Source organism: Balaenoptera borealis (assembly GCF_965194805.1).
Source record: "Balaenoptera borealis genome assembly, chromosome: 16".
Classification (NCBI taxonomy): Eukaryota; Metazoa; Chordata; class Mammalia; order Artiodactyla; family Balaenopteridae; genus Balaenoptera; species Balaenoptera borealis.
The window spans coordinates 25,616,980-25,634,048 of record NC_138872.1 but is presented as its reverse complement, the minus strand read 5'-3'; the positions used below and the strand labels follow the sequence as shown (position 1 = coordinate 25,634,048).

The 17,069-nt window shown below is 44.5% G+C and overlaps 1 protein-coding gene across 2 annotated transcripts in view; it reads left to right on the top strand.

Moving 5' to 3' along the window:
* Positions 1-2,830: 2,830 nt before the first annotated feature.
* The window catches only part of CHMP4B (charged multivesicular body protein 4B), a 46,393-nt gene continuing 32,154 nt past the window's right edge, over positions 2,831-17,069 (top strand). Inside the window, exon 1 of one of the 2 annotated variants that reach the window (XM_082358936.1) lies at positions 2,831-3,208. In XM_082358936.1, the coding sequence (XP_082215062.1) occupies positions 3,019-3,208 (190 nt within the window). In that variant the 5' untranslated portion in view covers positions 2,831-3,018. The remainder of the gene's footprint in view (positions 3,209-17,069) is intronic. The other variant, XM_082358935.1, reaches the window with a different exon arrangement.

Below are 17,069 nucleotides of genomic sequence, written 5' to 3'. Positions count from 1 at the left end.
TGGAGCGCAAACTCCAGATGCGCAGGCTCAGTAATTGTGGCTCACGGGCCCAGTTGCTCCGCGGCATGTGGGATCCTCCCAGACCAGGGCTCGAACCTGTGTCCCCTGCATTGGCAGGCAGATCCCCAACCGCTGTGCCACCAGGGAAGCCCCAGAGATATTTTAACATTGCAATGTAACGTGTTTAGTTAAGTACATAAGGTATGTAAAGGACACTGACCTTAAGTATAAAAATATAAATTTGTATACACCCATGTGAATACCACTGGATCTTGATACTGAACCTGTCAGCACCCGACAATGGTCATTCTTCCTGGTCTATACTATCCCAGGAGGTAACTACTATTCTGACTCCTATCACCACAAATTATAAATTAGTTCTGCCGGTTTTTGAACTTCGTATAATTGGAATCATACAGGCTTTTGTGTCTAATTTCTTTCAGTCAGCATAATATCTTCAAGTTATTCAAGTTGTTGCAAGTACTGGTAGCTCATTCTTTTCACAAAGTTTTTTTCACAAAGTTTTTAATGAGCTAACACCAGTCGGTCACAGTTTGAAAAGGCTGTGCATTTGCCCAAGAGACCAGAAAAATGAGGACCAGGGAAGCCCAGGGCTCTCCAGTATTGAGCCAATACACCCTGTGGATCTCTACCAAGGCAGTTGAATCCAGGATGGCAGCTACCTTGCCCATGTGTCATTACCTCTCATCCCACACGCTAGGCAGACATCATGAATTTTTTTTTTTTTTGACCACGCTTCGTGGCCTGTGGGATCTTAGTTCCCTGACCAGGGATCGAACCCGCACCTCCTGCATTGAAAGCCCAGAGTCTTAACCGCTGGACTGCCAGGGAAGTCCGCAGACATCATGAATTGATCTCAGAACATTTTTAAGAGATGTCCTGATGCAGACTCAGAATTCTTCTCAACCCAGTAATCCGAGTGACTCACACACCAATTAATTGGGGTTGGTACTAAAGATTAAATCGGAATATTCTGCTATCATATCACCAAGATGTATTTCTGGGCTCCCAGAGTTATGACATGAGGGGCTCTGCTATCATCCCGGCTTACCCCACAGCAATATGAGACTGGTGGTGGTGAGGTCTGCAGAGTCTGACTGTTCATATATTCTTTGGGCCATGGCTCAAACCCAGCAAATGTTTTGCTACCTGTGTGCCTGGTTGCACCATGACTTAGATAAGAGGGGAGAGGCAGATTTCTTAGATATGGAGGGGTTGATGGCTTGATGGAATCCACCTCGTTTTTGTTTTTTATTTTGATAAAAACATTGCAGTGTCTCAATTACAAAACAAACAGAAGTGTGATTTATGTTTCACAAATTCATGCTGCTGTGAATTCTTGACAGTTCTAGTATGTCTCTCACATTTGAAAAATTTCTTCCAACCTGGAAAGTTGGGTGAGATGAACTCTCTCATCCTTTGGGAATAGTTACCTTTAGGTGCAGGCTGGGGTCGTGGCAGATTACAACAACAACGACAAGGACAACATTCAAGGCATATTTTTGTCTATATGTAGATAATAGTCTGGGGAGGAGACTCATATATGTGAAATAATAGAGGAAAAGTTCCATTAAGCTCTCATTTATTTGAAACTCTGTTCCTAAGCAACAGAGTCCAGGAAGGGATAAAAAAGAAGCCAAGTTTTTCTTCATTGGAGAGCACTTCAGAACTGGTTTACTCAGAACTGCTTTACTCTTTGTTTTCATGCAAGGCTAACAAATGCAAACGATTGGAAGCAGCAAATTAGATTGGTGGGCTTGGGCGAAGTATTGGCTACTAGACACAGCCTCAGTGCTAATAGATGGAGAAGTGATTCCTTTTTTTTTTTTTTGGCCACACCGCGCAGCATGTGGGATCTTACTTGCCTGACCAGGGATCTAACCCACGCCCCCTGCATTGGAAGCGCGGAGTCTTAACCATTTGACCACCAAGGAAATCCGGAGAAGTGATTCTTGACAGCAAAAGACAAGGAAAAACAATGAAATGTGATCCCACAACCAGTTGGCCCTTTATAATGCAGGGGCAAAAAAATCCTCAATTCTGCTACTTTTGAAAGTTTTGAGTCTTCTCCCGGTTTAATTGCTATTGTGCATAATGATGACCCAGAATAAAATATACATTTCTGAGCACCTACTGTGCTAGGCCTATGCTAAGTAAGCATCTTACATTCCCTATCTCACACAAGGTTGGAGGTGGTCCTATTGCTATCTCCAGTTTACAGTTTTGGAAAGGGAAGCTCAGAGTAGAGGAAGTAACTGCCCAAGTAAGTATTCAAAGTGGGTTTTGAACCTTTGCAGTCTAGCTTTGCTGTTAGCCTCTACTAGGTTTCGAAGAACGTGTTAGGTGAATACGGAGTAGACAGGCATTGCAGATAGAGAAACAGCATATGCGAAGGCTATTAAGTTAAGCTAGTCAGTCACTCAATTTCTCTGAGTCTTGCTTACTCACCTACAAAAATAGTAACAGTATTATCTCTCATAGGCTTGTGAGAATTAAATGTGATAATGCATGTAAAGCATTTTCCACAATGCCTGGATCATAGAATGTGCATAACGTTAATTACTGTTTTATAAAATATTCTTACTTCTCTTCCTGTTCTTCTACCGCTACAGAACTGGTTCCAAGGAGACTACATTTCCCAGCATGCGACCTCGCCCTTTGACCCTAGCTAGACCTAAAAAGCGCGCCGCCGAGAGCTTTAAGCAGGAAGACTATAGCCTCCCGGCATGCAGCGCGCCACCCTCCGTTAGATTTGAGGGACGGACGGCGCGTTGCCCACCGGGAGTTGTAGTCAGTGGCGTGTTTCCTTGACGCCGGCCGGGCCGGGCGTGGGGGCCTGTGGTAGGTGGCGCGGCCGGGCGCAGCTGCGGGGCGTAGGTGGCGGAGAGGCCTGCGGCGGCAGGGAGCGGCGGAGCGGGGAGCGGGGAGCGGGGAGAAGGCGCCGGAGCCGAGCCGAGCCGGAGCGGGCGGCGCAGGCCGGCACGGCGAGCAGCAACCATGTCGGTGTTCGGGAAGCTGTTCGGGGCTGGAGGGGGTAAGGCCGGCAAGGGCGGCCCGACCCCCCAGGAGGCCATCCAGAGGCTTCGGGACACGGAGGAGATGCTAAGTAAGAAGCAGGAATTCCTGGAGAAGAAGATCGAGCAGGAGCTGACAGCCGCCAAGAAGCACGGCACCAAAAACAAGCGCGGTGAGTCGGCCCGGCCCCCTCAGACTCCTCTGGCCCGGACTCCACCTTCGTGAGACTTGCCCCAGTGTTTGCTCAGGTTCTGGAACTCTTATCCCGTCAGACTCCCTTCCTTGCCTTTCCCGGTCCGGGACCCCTCCCCGTCTGACTCCCTTCAGTGTCTCCCGGAGCCCTGGACTCCTCCATCGTCAGACTGCTATTTCAGCCGTCTCGTCTCAGGCTCTCCCCATTCTGCCAGGCCCTTTCGACTCTAATTTCACAGCACTTCTTCCTCCGCCCTCACTCTATTCGTTTCTCTTCCGCCTTTTCCTCCTTCTTCTGGCCTGCCCTCACCCACCTTCCCAGATACTGCCGCCGCCTCCTTGGCTCATTTCTGCCCTCCATCCTGACACTTGTGTCCTTCCTGGTCCCACCCCTACCCTCTCCCGACCCCTCTATGGAGTCCATGAGCAGTCCTTGGTCCCTCCCCATCCCCCTGACTCAGAATTCTTCTTAAGAAGCCGCCTGGATGGAGAGAAAAAGGGACTGGGGGAGAGAAGACTCCCTGGTTCGGGCTCTATTCACTTGCTGAGTGAGCTTGAGCAAGTTCCTTTTCTTCTTAAGCCTCATTTTCCCCATCCGTCAGCCGGGCTTTGGCCTCCATGAGGCCTAAGGTGCCTTCCAGCCCTGTGATTCACTTCTTGTTGCCTTATCAGAGTTTCACGTAGCGCAAGCCTTTACCCGGTGACTCACCGCTTCCCAGTCCCTGTGTACCAGAAATAAGGATTCCATTCCTCCTTTGGCCCCGACTCCTCCCCCAGTCCCCACTGTGGTTCAGGGCAGGGATATTGAACTCTGAGGCACTTTACTTACTGTTGTATGGCTTTCTGGGCAAGTGCTTTGTATTCTTCTTAAGTGAGGTGAATGTGAAAACGCTTTAGTAACTGTAAAGCAATTCAGGAATATTTGATTTTTCTCGTTGTTATGGCAATATGAGAGTGAGCCATAGCGTAACAGCCCTCCCCCTGAGAAGGAGGAAAGGTGAGAGGGGTTTAGGAGCTTTTCAAACAAGTATTTAACTCAGAAGTCCGCAAGTCACTAGCTGTGTGACCTTGAGCTAGTGAATTTCCCTCTGAAAGGAAGATATGGATTTACAGTGCCCAGTATACAGTAGGGGTTAAATAGATGTTTTCTTCATTTTAACAAAAGCACAAAATAACCCATCCTGAGGATGCTCCTTTGCTGATAGTCAGTGGATACTCTGGACATTCTTTTTGGGGGCTTACTGCATGCACTATATTCACAGGGTGAACAAAATGCAGCTTCCACCCTAATGAGGGAGAAGACAGAGAAATAAATGAAGAAAATTTTGTCTAGTGATGAAAAGTGCTAAAAAAAAAATTGGATGGGGAGTGATGGGGTGGGAAGGGGTGTCACTTTAGATAGGGTGGTCAGGGGAAGTCCTCTTCGAAAAGGTCAAGTTTGAACTGAACCTTGAGAACTTACCAGCTCTGTAGAAATCTAGGGGAGAAGCCTTCCAGGCAAGCAGACAGCATAGAAAAATGCCCGGAGGTTGGCCTCTTTTAAGAAACAGAAGACCTCTGTTTCTGGAATGTAGTGATTGAAGAGGAGAGTGGTATAAAATAAGTGGGTGTGGGGTGGACTTTGAACCTCCTGGTAAAGAGTTTAGATTTTATTCCAAGTGGATGGAAAGCTGTTGGAGGGTGTGACGCGTGTCCTTATCATTCACATAGTTTTAAAAACACCATCTGGCCTCTCTTTGGAAAGTAGACCTGTGGGGGGTGAGAATGGGAGCTGGGAGACCAGTGAGGACACAGGCAGCCATGCATTTGTGGCCTGGAGTCCAGTTGTAGCTCTGGAGATGGAGAGCAGGGTTAGATTTTGCTGTCTCTGGCATTTTTCTGTGATGACTCTCCCTCAGTCAGGATCCTCTGTTGTTCACAGAGGTAATTTAGAGTCAGTGTTTTGACCAGGCTGCATTTGGGGAATGCTTTGCCCATTGCCGGGTGGAGGAGGGCATCAGTTTACATCATCTCCGAACTGAGAGAGCAATTCTCCTGTGGTCTTTTGGTCTGGAGCAGTTTTGTTTCTACCGTTTTAGAGGTGATTAATTGGCTTTCAAGAGGCTTGGAGAGAGGCTGCCAGCAGACTGTGGAGGACCAATCTCAGCTAGTTGTAATAACTTTTTGGAAAGCAGTCTGTCTTCTTGAGTTTGCTTGAGAGGACAGGAGCTACTGCCCTTCTTTTTAGTGTCCTCTCGGGGAAGGTCTTATTTGCTTATAGGAATAGTGCTCAGAGGTGTTAACACCACAACATACCATTCATTTAGTTACTTACTGACTTGAGCTGTGCTGGGACTTGGAGGATCAGAGATGAAAATAACACTGTGCCTGCCCTCCAGGGACTCAGGATTGGAAGTGTGTGTATGGTGGGTTTTTTTGTTTGTTTTGTTTTGTTTGTTTGTTTTTTGAGTTTGTGTGAGAGAGAGAGAGAAAGAGAGAAGGAGGAGAAGGAGGAGGAGGGAGGAGGAAGAAAGGGAAGGAAACATACCAGTCAGTGCTGAAACATGAGTGTGTACGTGGGGCTCAGGCTGCAGAGGAGAATATTCTTGTCTGGAGGGGAAAGGGCAAAGGTGGCTTGGCTGAGGAAGGAGATGTGAAGTGGGTCAGCAAGGAGTTTGGGGAGCCCTGAGTGAGAGCATCTCCTGGTGGGAGTCTGTGGGGCAGGACAGCAGATGGTTAACACTGGGGAGTGACCTGTAGCCTTTAGACTTTGACCTGGAGATGGTGAGGAGCATAGGCTGTCTTAAAGCAGAAGAGACAGACCAGCTTGGATTTCTGAAAGAGCACTGCAGCAGTAGCAATAAAGGAAGGAGTGTCAGCTGACCAAGAAGGGACTGGAGGCAGGAATCCAGTAAGGGATATGGGTAGAATCTCATGGACAGTGCACTTGAGCTGTAGCTTTGTCACTAGCTGTGTGTCTTGGGCAGGTTACTCTGTACCTCAGATTCCTCCTCTGTAAATAGGGGTACTAGTATCTACCTTATTAGATTAAATTATGTTATGCATGCAAAGTTCTTAGTAGAATGCCTGCCATATGGTAAGTGTTCAATAAATGGTTGCCATTATCATTATTACAAGGAGACTCTTCAGGTGGGAACAAAGGGCCTAGAGTAGAAGCATGGAAAACTAGATGAGAAGTAATACATATCAGAGACTTTTCTGAAGGAGAATCAGAAGAAGGTTGGTGATTGGTCAGAATTGTGGGCAAGATGAAGGAGAGGGAGGAGTTGAAGACAATTCCCAAGTTTACAGCTTGGACAATGGGTGGATGGTGATGCCATTAACCAACTTCAGAAACTCAGAGGAGGAGCAATTCTTCATAATTGTGAGTCCTTTGAAGTTTGTACAACTCCTTTTTTCTTAGGAGTCTCATGATATCCACCGAGACTTTGAGCTCCATGAGGCAGGATGTGATAGTCATGTTCATTGCTGTGTCCCCTGTATCTAGCACGGTGCTGGCATGTAGCTAATGCTCAGTAAGTATTTATTAAATGATTGCAAACAGTCTTGGGGGTATGTTCTGTTATTCACATTGTCCGGAGAGGAAAATGAGGCTGGAGAGAGGATGTAACTTGACTCAGAGACCAGTTCTTCTGGTGGCTGTGGGCATCTTGTGTTTTGTTTACTCCCATGATGGCTGAAGGCATCATCATGACCTTTGTCATCACTCAGATCATTAAACACCCACCTGTGCAAGGTGTGGTGCTGAGTCGGGGGGAAAAAGAAGTGAGACAGGACTAGGTCCTGCCCTGTGAAGTGTGTAGCCAAATGTGGATGCTATTTTTGTGACGTAGATGTTGGAAAGATGATAAATTGTCCTTTGAAACAAACCTCTGCTGCTCAAGTAGATTATTTGCATCAGGCAGGTGTGTTCCAGGCAGTGGTTTCAGGTAGGGGCCTAGAGCAAAATTTGGATTGCATATTTTTTCCAAATTTCTTTTTGTTTCCTTTAGCGATGTATTCATTCTTAAGCATGTGGCAGGCTCTTAAACTGTGTCCTAGGTCCCATGCTCAGTGCCTGGAGCTTAGTGCTGGGAATATAGAGAAACCAGACACAGGCCCTGCCATCCAAGGCACTTAAATATTGTCATTTTTCCTTTACTATCAAGTGGAAATAATATTCATCTCACATGACTGTGGTGAGGATTAACTAAGATAATATTCAATATATGAAAGAGTGTGGCACATTGTGGATATTGAGTAAGTATACTTTTTTCCTTTTCTGATAAAGTTATTGTTGATCAAACCTCTTTGGTCAAGTGGAAAAGTTCTTTCACTGAGAAATAGATGGGAACCAGGAATGCAGTATAGGTGAACTGACGAAAATCTCCCCAGCTTAGGTCTTTTTTGGTACCTTTCCAAACAGTGCCCAGTTGGTGTTCTCCTTAAGAAAGGTGATCATATATCAAAGATTATTTTCTTCTTAAGGCATTGTAACTAGTTATGAAATATCTACCCTAGGTGGTTCAGATTTCCCTGTTTTCCCATTTTAATAAAGATGAAACCAGGTTGTAGAAAGGATCATATTTTAGTTTAACAAGAGAATTGTGTGAGATTGGAAAATGGAGATTGGATATCTCACCCTCAACTGGTATATTTCTGTTGAGTTTATGAATGCAAATCAGTTCATTTACAGGTTAATTTAGGTTCAGTTGAAAATGTCTGATGGATGCAGAGAGGCCAGACGCTCATGGGAAATATATCTTCATTAAGTCCTGCTTATTGCTGGAGCCGGGGTGGCTCTCTCATGTTTAATAAAGTTGCTCTAAAATGTTAACACATGGGAAGACATCTTAATAAGTTAAATTTATAGTGAATGTGGCTTTTTGGTTCTCTGCAATCAAGGTGTCAGGTTGAAAAGCACAGCATCTTAATGGTGCGTGTACCAGCAGTATCTCCTATCCCAGAGGCCCGGGGATGGAAAACCCGAAACCCACCCAGGGAACTGAGCAATGAGGATTTCCCTTGGTGATGCTTAAGTTTCTTGTTTAAAGAGCTGGTTGGCCAGATTGGCTTTGGTTTACTTCTGAAGACAGATGGAGTGTCAGAGAAGCCTATGCGTTGGCTGTCCAAACATGCTGGCGCCTCTGATTCAAATTACAAAATCTTTTTTTGCCCCATTTGGCAGGAAGATTAAATATTCTTAAGTGCCTGCCAGTAGGTTTCTAATGTGATTTGAAATTCAGGATAGATTTTGTTTGGAAGTTTAGCTAAATGTGAGGACCTGTGAGCTAGACTGTTTTGCTCAGGGAAGTTCTGAGTTGCCCTGCGTTGGGTTTGAGTGTGGAGAACGAGGTTCTGGAGAAGAGCCTGTGAAGATGTGTGTGAGCCATATACCTCTGGGGCAGAAAGCCAGGACCTGATTTGTTTACAGTGGTCCAGAGCCCTGAGATGGAGCTAGGGTCTACTGGGAGGAGGGGGTGGAGTTCTTGGGGCCTTGAGGGATTCCTTTGGGTAGGAAAGGTTTGTGAAAACTTGGTCCTCTTGCTCTGCCACTGTCTTTGAAAAAGTGAGAGAGAGGATATCCAAAAACAACAACTTTATATTGGTCACTTTGAGAATGGATGGTTATAATTAGAAGGAAAATTTGAGCATAGCAGCAGAAAACGACAACAGACCTAGCTGGATATAGTACTGGCCTGTTTTTTAAGGTGTTTGGCTTAAGTCAGCAGATGTTTGTTCAGTTCCTTCTAGGAGGAGGGCAGCATGATGGTGTAAGTAGAAGATTCCCAGTTTGAGTGGCAGCTTCACCACTCACCAGCAATGCCTTGGCAGTTATCCTCTGAGTTTGTTTCCCCATCTATAAAAAGGCAGTAATAACAATACTTCTTAGGGTTCTTGTGAGGATACGGAATAAGGTGATATGTACAGAATGCATACCAGAGTGCCCGGCACAGAGGAGGCACGTAAATGTTTCCTTGGTTTCCCAGGTATAGTCTTAGGCACAATAAGGGATATAAAGATGGATAAGACACTACAAGGGCTTACAGTTCAGTGAAGATGACACACACATGTACAAGTAACTGATGAAAGGCAAACTATGTACAAATGAAGTGTTAGAGGAAAATACAGCAGGAAGAGATTAATTCATCTCTGAGGGGTGGCAGGTTCATCTCACCCAGTCACCCATCCAGTGCCCAGATTCCCTTTGCAGTATTCCTGCCAAGTGATTAACCTCTGATTGAACCTCTCTGCTGATAGGATTTGTATTAGGTGCTCTATCCTCCCACGCTACAGCATAGTCTGTCTTTGGACAGCTCTGACTATGAAATCACCTTTCTTATTTGGAACTGAGATCTGTCTTCCTGTAGTGCCTACCTCTGGTACAGGTTGGGGTGGTAGCTCTGTAGGGAAACAGTTTGGGCTGGAGGAAAGAATGTGGGATCTGGAGTTAGAAGGTTCACGGGCAGATCCCAGCTCTGACACTAGACAGTGGTGAACTGTTTTCTTCAACTGGGAAAACAGGTTGCTAATTCTGCCTCTTGGGGCCACAGAGAACAGGTCTAATCCCCCTTTGGGAAGACAGATCAAGGAAAATGGGGCTTACGTCTCAACAGGTCTTCTCTGTTCCATTGACGGTTCCTTGCCTGGTGTTTCTGTTCTTTCCTTGTTACCCTCCTCTGGGTGGGCTCCTGTTCATCAGTTTTGCTCTTAAGGTGTGGAGTGGGCAGAGCTGACCATTCTGAATATGCCGGCTGAGGTCTGAGCAGCACAGCCCAGCACACACAGGACTAGCCGTTTGTTAGGAATTAATTTGGTTCTGTGTGCTGTAAGGCCCTGATAATTCCCATATCACTGACACAGTTGTTTTTTTTTTTTTGTTTTAAACAATTACACTTCCCTGTGGCCTTTCATTGGTGAAGGAATGAGCATCTAGGAGCGCCTGAAGTTTGTTTGGTCCTTCTTAAGGAGTCTTAGCTGAAGGATTGAATGATTTAAGTTCTTAACAAGAGCATCTGGCTGGCTTGATTCACCCATAGCTTCTATTTCTAGTTGTCCCTCCTCCCTCTTCCTTACATGGCAAAGCTGGCGGGAGGGCTTATTTGAGGGATGCGGGAAAGCTACACATCTTCATGGTCCTGGATGTTTAGCTGAAAAGATTAGTGGAATGGTATGGTAGAAAAGTCTCTGGGTTTGGGATCAGAAGCCCTGAGTTCACATTCCACCTCTGCTTGCTAGTGGAAGTCTCCTCCTGTCTCTGAGCATCAGCTGCTTCAGCTGCAAGAACAGGATGCACTATTTACTATACAACTTTGCTACTCATACAGAGAACAAACAGGTGGTTGCCAGAGGGCAGGGGTATGGGAGGCATGAGTGAAATAGGTGAGGGAGATTAAGAGGTACAAACTTTTAGTTATAAAAATAAATGAGTCAGTCAGAGGAAATGTACCGCATGGGGAATATAGTCAGTAATATTGTAATAACTTTGTGTAGTGACAGATGATAACTAGGCTTATCATGGTGATCATTTTGTAACATATCGAAATATTGAATCACTGTATATGCACCTGGAACTAATATAGTGTTGTAGGTCAATTATACTTCAATTAAAAAAACAAAAAGCAGCACAGCATTATAAATTAACTATACTTCAATTTTTAAAAAGGTTAAAAACAACAGCAATAACAACAAAACTTGGCCACTCAAAGTGTGGTCTGTGGGAACATTGTGAAATTGTTAGAAATGCAGACTCTCAAGCCCCACCCAGACTTACTGAAGCAGAACCTGCATTTTTATGAGATCTCCAGGTGGTTTGTATGCACATTAAAGAGACAGTTCTCTATAGTTATTGTAGGGGTTACATGAGAATGTTGGGCATTTTTCATAGGTCCATGCCAGTATTCTTTCCTGGACACTCAGGGATGCTGTCTACCTGGCTAATTTGCTCACTCATTTTGTGGCTCAAAGATTGAACTCTTATCCAGCTCAGCCTATTCCCAGATACCTTCAGTAATCTGATGAGGCCACAGAATGGTTGGAGAATTCAGTGGAAGTCTTCCTTCCTTCCCTTGAAAAAGAACTTGAGGGACTTCCCTGGAGGTGCAGTGGTTAAGACTCCACGCTCCCAATGCAGGGGGCCCGGGTTCGATCCCTGGTCAGGGAACTAGATTCCATGTGCATGCTGCAACTAAGAGTTCACATGCCGCAACTAAAGAGCCCACGTGCTGCAACTAAGGAGCCCGTGAGCCGCAACTAAGGAGTCCGCCTGCCACAACTAAGACCTGGTGCAACCAAATAAATAAATAAATATTAAAAAAAGAAAAAGAAAAAGAACTTGAACACATGTCCTCCTGATGGGGTAGCAGCCTTCTTCATGAAAGAAGCCAGCCATCTAGATAATTGGCATGCATTCAGTAAAGCTGTTGGTCATGAGGACCCACTGGTTGTCAGGCACCAACAACTCTGGTGATAGGTTAGGGGTAGTTCACATCCTCAGGGAGCACCACTGCCTGGTGGGGTGGTGAAGAAAGAATTTTCACCCAGTGAGCTTGTGTAGAGTGCCATAAGGACCCCAGGTGAGGAGATAACTCCACCTGGAGTGGGCTAGGAAGTGAATTTTTTAAAGTCATATCTTTTTCCACCAGAAATTATTTTTCAGTGAGTTCTGATTTCTTGGTTCAGTGGCTTTGTGACTGTTTCCTGTTCTGTTTATATGGCATTGATACTGTTATGATCCACCAGTTTTCTGCATCAGGAGGAACAGATGTTCTCTGAGTGCCTGTTCTGTGTTAGGAGCCATCTGAGATGCCATGTGGATTTCCAGGCAGTGAAAAAGACACAGCCTGGCGCAGTGGATCCTACTGTTGGACAGATCTGTGGCTCTCTCAGAGGAAAAAGTTATCCTGACTAAACAGCCCATACATTTTCTGACTGGAGTCTTAGAACCATCCTAGGTAAAGTGTTTCTTTCAGGAGTGTTTCTTTATGGATAAAGTCAAGCTAGAAAATGCAAGGAGTTTCTCAGCTAGGGGAGAGGGAGTGAGGTGGGATGGTGAAACAGGAAATTTCATCATCAAACTTGCCCTATTTAATTCTGTAAAATGACATTTTTCTGGATTTTAAGGTGGTAGTGAATTTTTGAGCAGGATTCCTAATTGGGTTAAAACCCGGCAAAGAGCTCTGTCATCTCCTTTTCACCCTCAAAACCAACCAAACAAACCAAAAAACAAAACAAAACAAAACAAAACACCCCAGGATCAAGCACCAGGTTGCTTAGGATGCTTGCCCTGGAGCTTGAGGCACAGCACAACCTGCTGAGGAAAGTTTTCTCCTGTTGAACAATCAGGGCAGTTGAGTTTGCTCAGAGCCATGAGGCTCTGTGTGTCCCAAAGCAGGAGTTCAGACATTTACCCAGTCAGTGTTTTCTGCTGAAGTGTGAGGCCCTGCCTTACACTCCTGCTTCCTGGAGGCCCAACTCCTGGTGGGGGGATAAACCTCGGAGAGCAGTAATTAAAGTCCAAAATTGGCCATTAGTGCCAACCGCAAGAACACCCTAAATGTAGCTTGGTGGAGATTTGAGTTGGGGAGATTTGCCCCAGTTTAGGGTTGGGGATGACAGTGTGACCTTTTGCGTTAGGCCTTAAAGGAGTCGGCAGTGACCGGGTGGGGAGAGGTGGGGGTTGGGTGCGAGCACTTCCTGTTTGGTACAGGCACCACCTCAGCTCTAGAGTTACAACTGGAAGTTGCAGAAGAACTTTTGCTCTCTTCTAGCTGTGTTGAGTAAAGAGTAGCGTGTATTTGAGGGAAGGGGTTTTGAAACGAATTTGGATATTGTACACTTTCAGGACTCTGACGTTGAGATCCCAATAGACATTTGCATTTCATTTTGCATTTCAGATGGTCCATTTTAAAAGAGGGTTGCTAGAAATGTTTGCTTCCTTCATGCACCCATTTGATAAATATATATTAACTTGAGGTGTGTGCCAGATACTGTCCTAGTTTACTGGGGACATGCAGGTGGAGACAGGTCATTGCCTCTGAGGTGCTCATAATCTAGCTAGAGTGACAGACAAGTAAACAGATACAATCAAGGTACAGTATGATCTGTTCTAGAAGCATATTCAGACTTCAGAGAATAGGATATGCAGTGGAGGGAGTCAAAATAGCTCTGTGTGTGTGTGTTACTTGAATCTGTGTTTTGTTAAATAGTTATTTTGGAGAGTGGTAGAATGTTAAAGCAGTAGGGAACTCAAAATGTGTGAGTGCTTGAAACTTTGAATTAATAGGAAAAGTTTTGAGAAGGAAAACCAGGAACATGGGGATATATGCAGTACCTTTAAAAAGTACTTTATTTGAATCAGAAGCCCCTTTGGTGGGGACATAAGAATGGATAAATGTTTAACTTAGTCTAGTCATAAAATAATTAGCTTTAGAATATTAAATTTAAAGTGCAGCTTATTCTGATGATTATTACTTTGCTTTACAATTTGCTTTACAGTTGTCTTACTTCCTACAAAAGGAAGTAGGAACTAATAAACCTGAGGAGTGGGTTCTTTACTGTCTGCTAAAGCAGGAACTGTAAGTTCTTTGTTTGTAATCTGTGTAAGGCTTGTAACATGTATAAGACCTGATAGTTGTAAAAGCAAACACAAGACTTGCACACGTGTGTAGCGGCTGCTGTTCTCTGCAGAGGTTTGAAGAGGAGTTGCTACTCAGATGAGGCCACCTGAAAGGCTCCCCATTTGGGTGAGGAGTTTGATCAGCTCAGTGTCCCCAGAACTCATTAGACTAGTTTCTTAATTTTCCATCAGCTGGATCAGTTGCTTTCACCTCTCCAGAGCATTTTCTCCTTTTAGAATCTTGCACAAGGGCAGTAATTGGTTGCAGATTGCTTAGAAGATTTGGGTGTTGAGCTGTAGTGGGTGCTGATAGCCCTCTGTGGCCATAGCCAAAGAGGGAGCTGGTATCAGCCTGGCATTCAGCTTGTTGCTCTTAGGAGGCAGGGCCGAAGGGCTGGCGGCTGCTGACTACTCTTTTTTTTTTTCTGGCCTCATCACGAGGCATTCGGGATCTTAGTTCCCAACCAGAGATCGAACACGTGCCCCTGCAGTGGAAGCGCGGAGTCCTAACCACTGGACCACCAGGGAAGTTCCTGACAACCCTTCTTATGCTTAGATTTTAGAGATAATTTTGGAGGTGTAAAGGACAAATAGCATTGTAGAAAACACCCTTTCTTAAGTTATTTTCATCATTCTAAAAAAGTATTTTGAAGCAAAAAAATTTTTTTCAGGACAAAAATCTTCAGAAAATGAAAATATTCCCCCCCATCTTTGGGAAATGCCATGCACTTTACAAACTTGATCACGTTTGATCTTTTCAACAACCTCATGTATTAAGTGGTATTATTCCCCCCATTCCCCCATTTTAGAGATGAGAAAGCTGAGGTTCAGATTACTTGAGTCACTGGGCTGACCCAGGAGCCTTGTGCATCCTGAGGTGGGCTGCATCACGGTGGGCTCTAGTATCTTTGGTGTTCCATAGGGCCAGGACTCCATAACCTGGAGTGCTTATAACTCACCCGTGGACAAAATCTTGTTATTGGAAATTAATTTTTACAATATTCCCTCCGGAGTATGAGCACCTGTTATTCTGCAGGAGAGTACTTCACATTTGTGCTGGGTTCTGTGGCTTCCAAAACACTTTCACATCCATGATCTTATTTTGAAACTCAGAGAAGCTTTAAAAGGCAGATGGGGCAAAGTGATTTTAACCCACTTTGCCGAGGAGGAAACTAAGGCTCAAAGCAATTAAGTGGTTTCCCTAGGGTCTGAGCCAAGGCTAGCCTTCATTAGGCTCCAAGTCTAGTGCTTTCCTGCCACATCGTGCACCATTCAGGCTCCCTCTTATTTATGCTCAATCTCGAAAGGCTGTGTGTCAGTAATGGGTATGGGTTGGGTGGAGGAGGATAAGGTTTCAGGTTCTTAGAGTGACTGAATCATCTTATACGCAGTGGGACTAGTGCCAGAGAGAAGATGGAGAGGAGGCTGTTCGTACGTGTCTGGAATGGTTTGAGAGCCCTTATTCACTGTGTTCGTTCATTCACAGTCCGCTACAACATGGGCACTGTGCATTCCCCAGCCTTTATTTTACAGCAGTAAGCTTCTTTTCTCAGCAGTCTCTAGAGCAGTGTTTCTCAGCCTCGGCACTATTGACAGTTTGGGTTGGATAATTGTTTGTGGTGGGGAGCTGTCCTGTGCATTGCAGGATGGTTAGCAGCACCCTTGGCCTCTACTCACTAGATGTCCATAGCACCCCCTGATCCCCCAGTTGTGACAACCAAAAATGTCTCCAAAAACTGCTAAATGTCCCCTGGGGGCCAAAAGCTCCTAGGGTTGAGGACCACTATTCTAGGGTTGCTGAAGCCACACAGGTACAGCTCTAGAGCTTCAGAGGCTGGCCTAAGGGTAAGGGATCTTAAAGAGCAGAGCTGGGAGGACCTGTTAGAGTGCTTTTTTTTATTTTTGTTTTTTAATTTATTTTATTGAAGTATAGTTGATTTACAATGTTGTGTTAATTTCTGCTGTACAGCAAAGTGATTCATACATATATATATATATACATTCTTTTTCATATTCTTTTCCATTATGGTTTATCACAGGATATTGATTGTAGTTCCCTGTGCTATACAGTAGGACCTTGTTGTTTACCCGTTCTCTATATAATAGTTTGCATCTGCTAATCCCTAACCTGATAATCTCTAGGTCTATCCATGTAGCTGCAAATGGCATTATTTCATTCTTTTTTATGGCTGAGTAGTATTCCATTGTGTGTGTGTGTGTGTGTGTGTGTGTGTGTGTGTGTGTGTGTGTGTGTGTGTGTGTATCTCACATATTCTTTATCCATTTATCTGTCGATGGACATTTAGGTTGTTTCCATGTCTTGCCTATTGTAAATAGTGCCTCTGTGAACATAGGGGTGCATGTATCTTTTTTTTTTCCCTTAATTTTTATTGAAATATAGTTGATTTACAATGTTGTGTTAGTTTCAGGTGTATAGCAAAGTGAATCAGTTATACATATACATATATCCACTCTTTTTTAGATTCTTATCCCATATAGGCCATTACAGAGTATTGAGTAGAGTTCCCTGTGCTATACAGTAGGTCCTTATTAGTTATCTATTTTATATATAGTAGTCTGTATATTGTATCTTTTTGAATTATAGTTTTGTCTGAATATATGCCCAGGAGTGGGATTGCTGAATTATATGGTAATTCTATTTTTAGTCTTTTGAGGAGCCTCCATACTGTTCTCCATAGTGGCTGCATCAATTTACATTCCCACCAACGGTGTAGGAGGGTTCCCTTTTCTCCACACCCTCTCCAGCATTTATTTGTAGATTTTTTAATGATGGTCATTCTGACCAGTGTGAGGTAGTACCTCATTGTAGTTTCATTTGCATTTCCTGTTAGAGTGCTTTTAATCCTACCTTTTTGTTGTTCTGCTGAGGAAACCAAGGTCTAGAGATAGCTCAGGGCATCCTGGCTCTGCTTTCTGGGAGTGTAACTAGTAATAGTGTCCAGACCTGAATCCTTCCTACCCAAGACTTCTTTCATCATCCCAGAGGCCCTCAGTCTTCTCAGGTTGGAGGACCCTTATCTAGATCCAAAAAATATTTGGTACGATCATGTGATAATAGTTGTGGTTTTAGTACCCATTAATTGAGAGGTACATTATTGCGTTCAACCAGTATTTACTGAATACCCACTATTTTGTGTCTTCGTCCTAGGACTGTGTCTGACATGAACAGTAGTACGTGGTCAAGTGGCAGTTGTTTTTGTTATTGTGCAATATATTCATCATT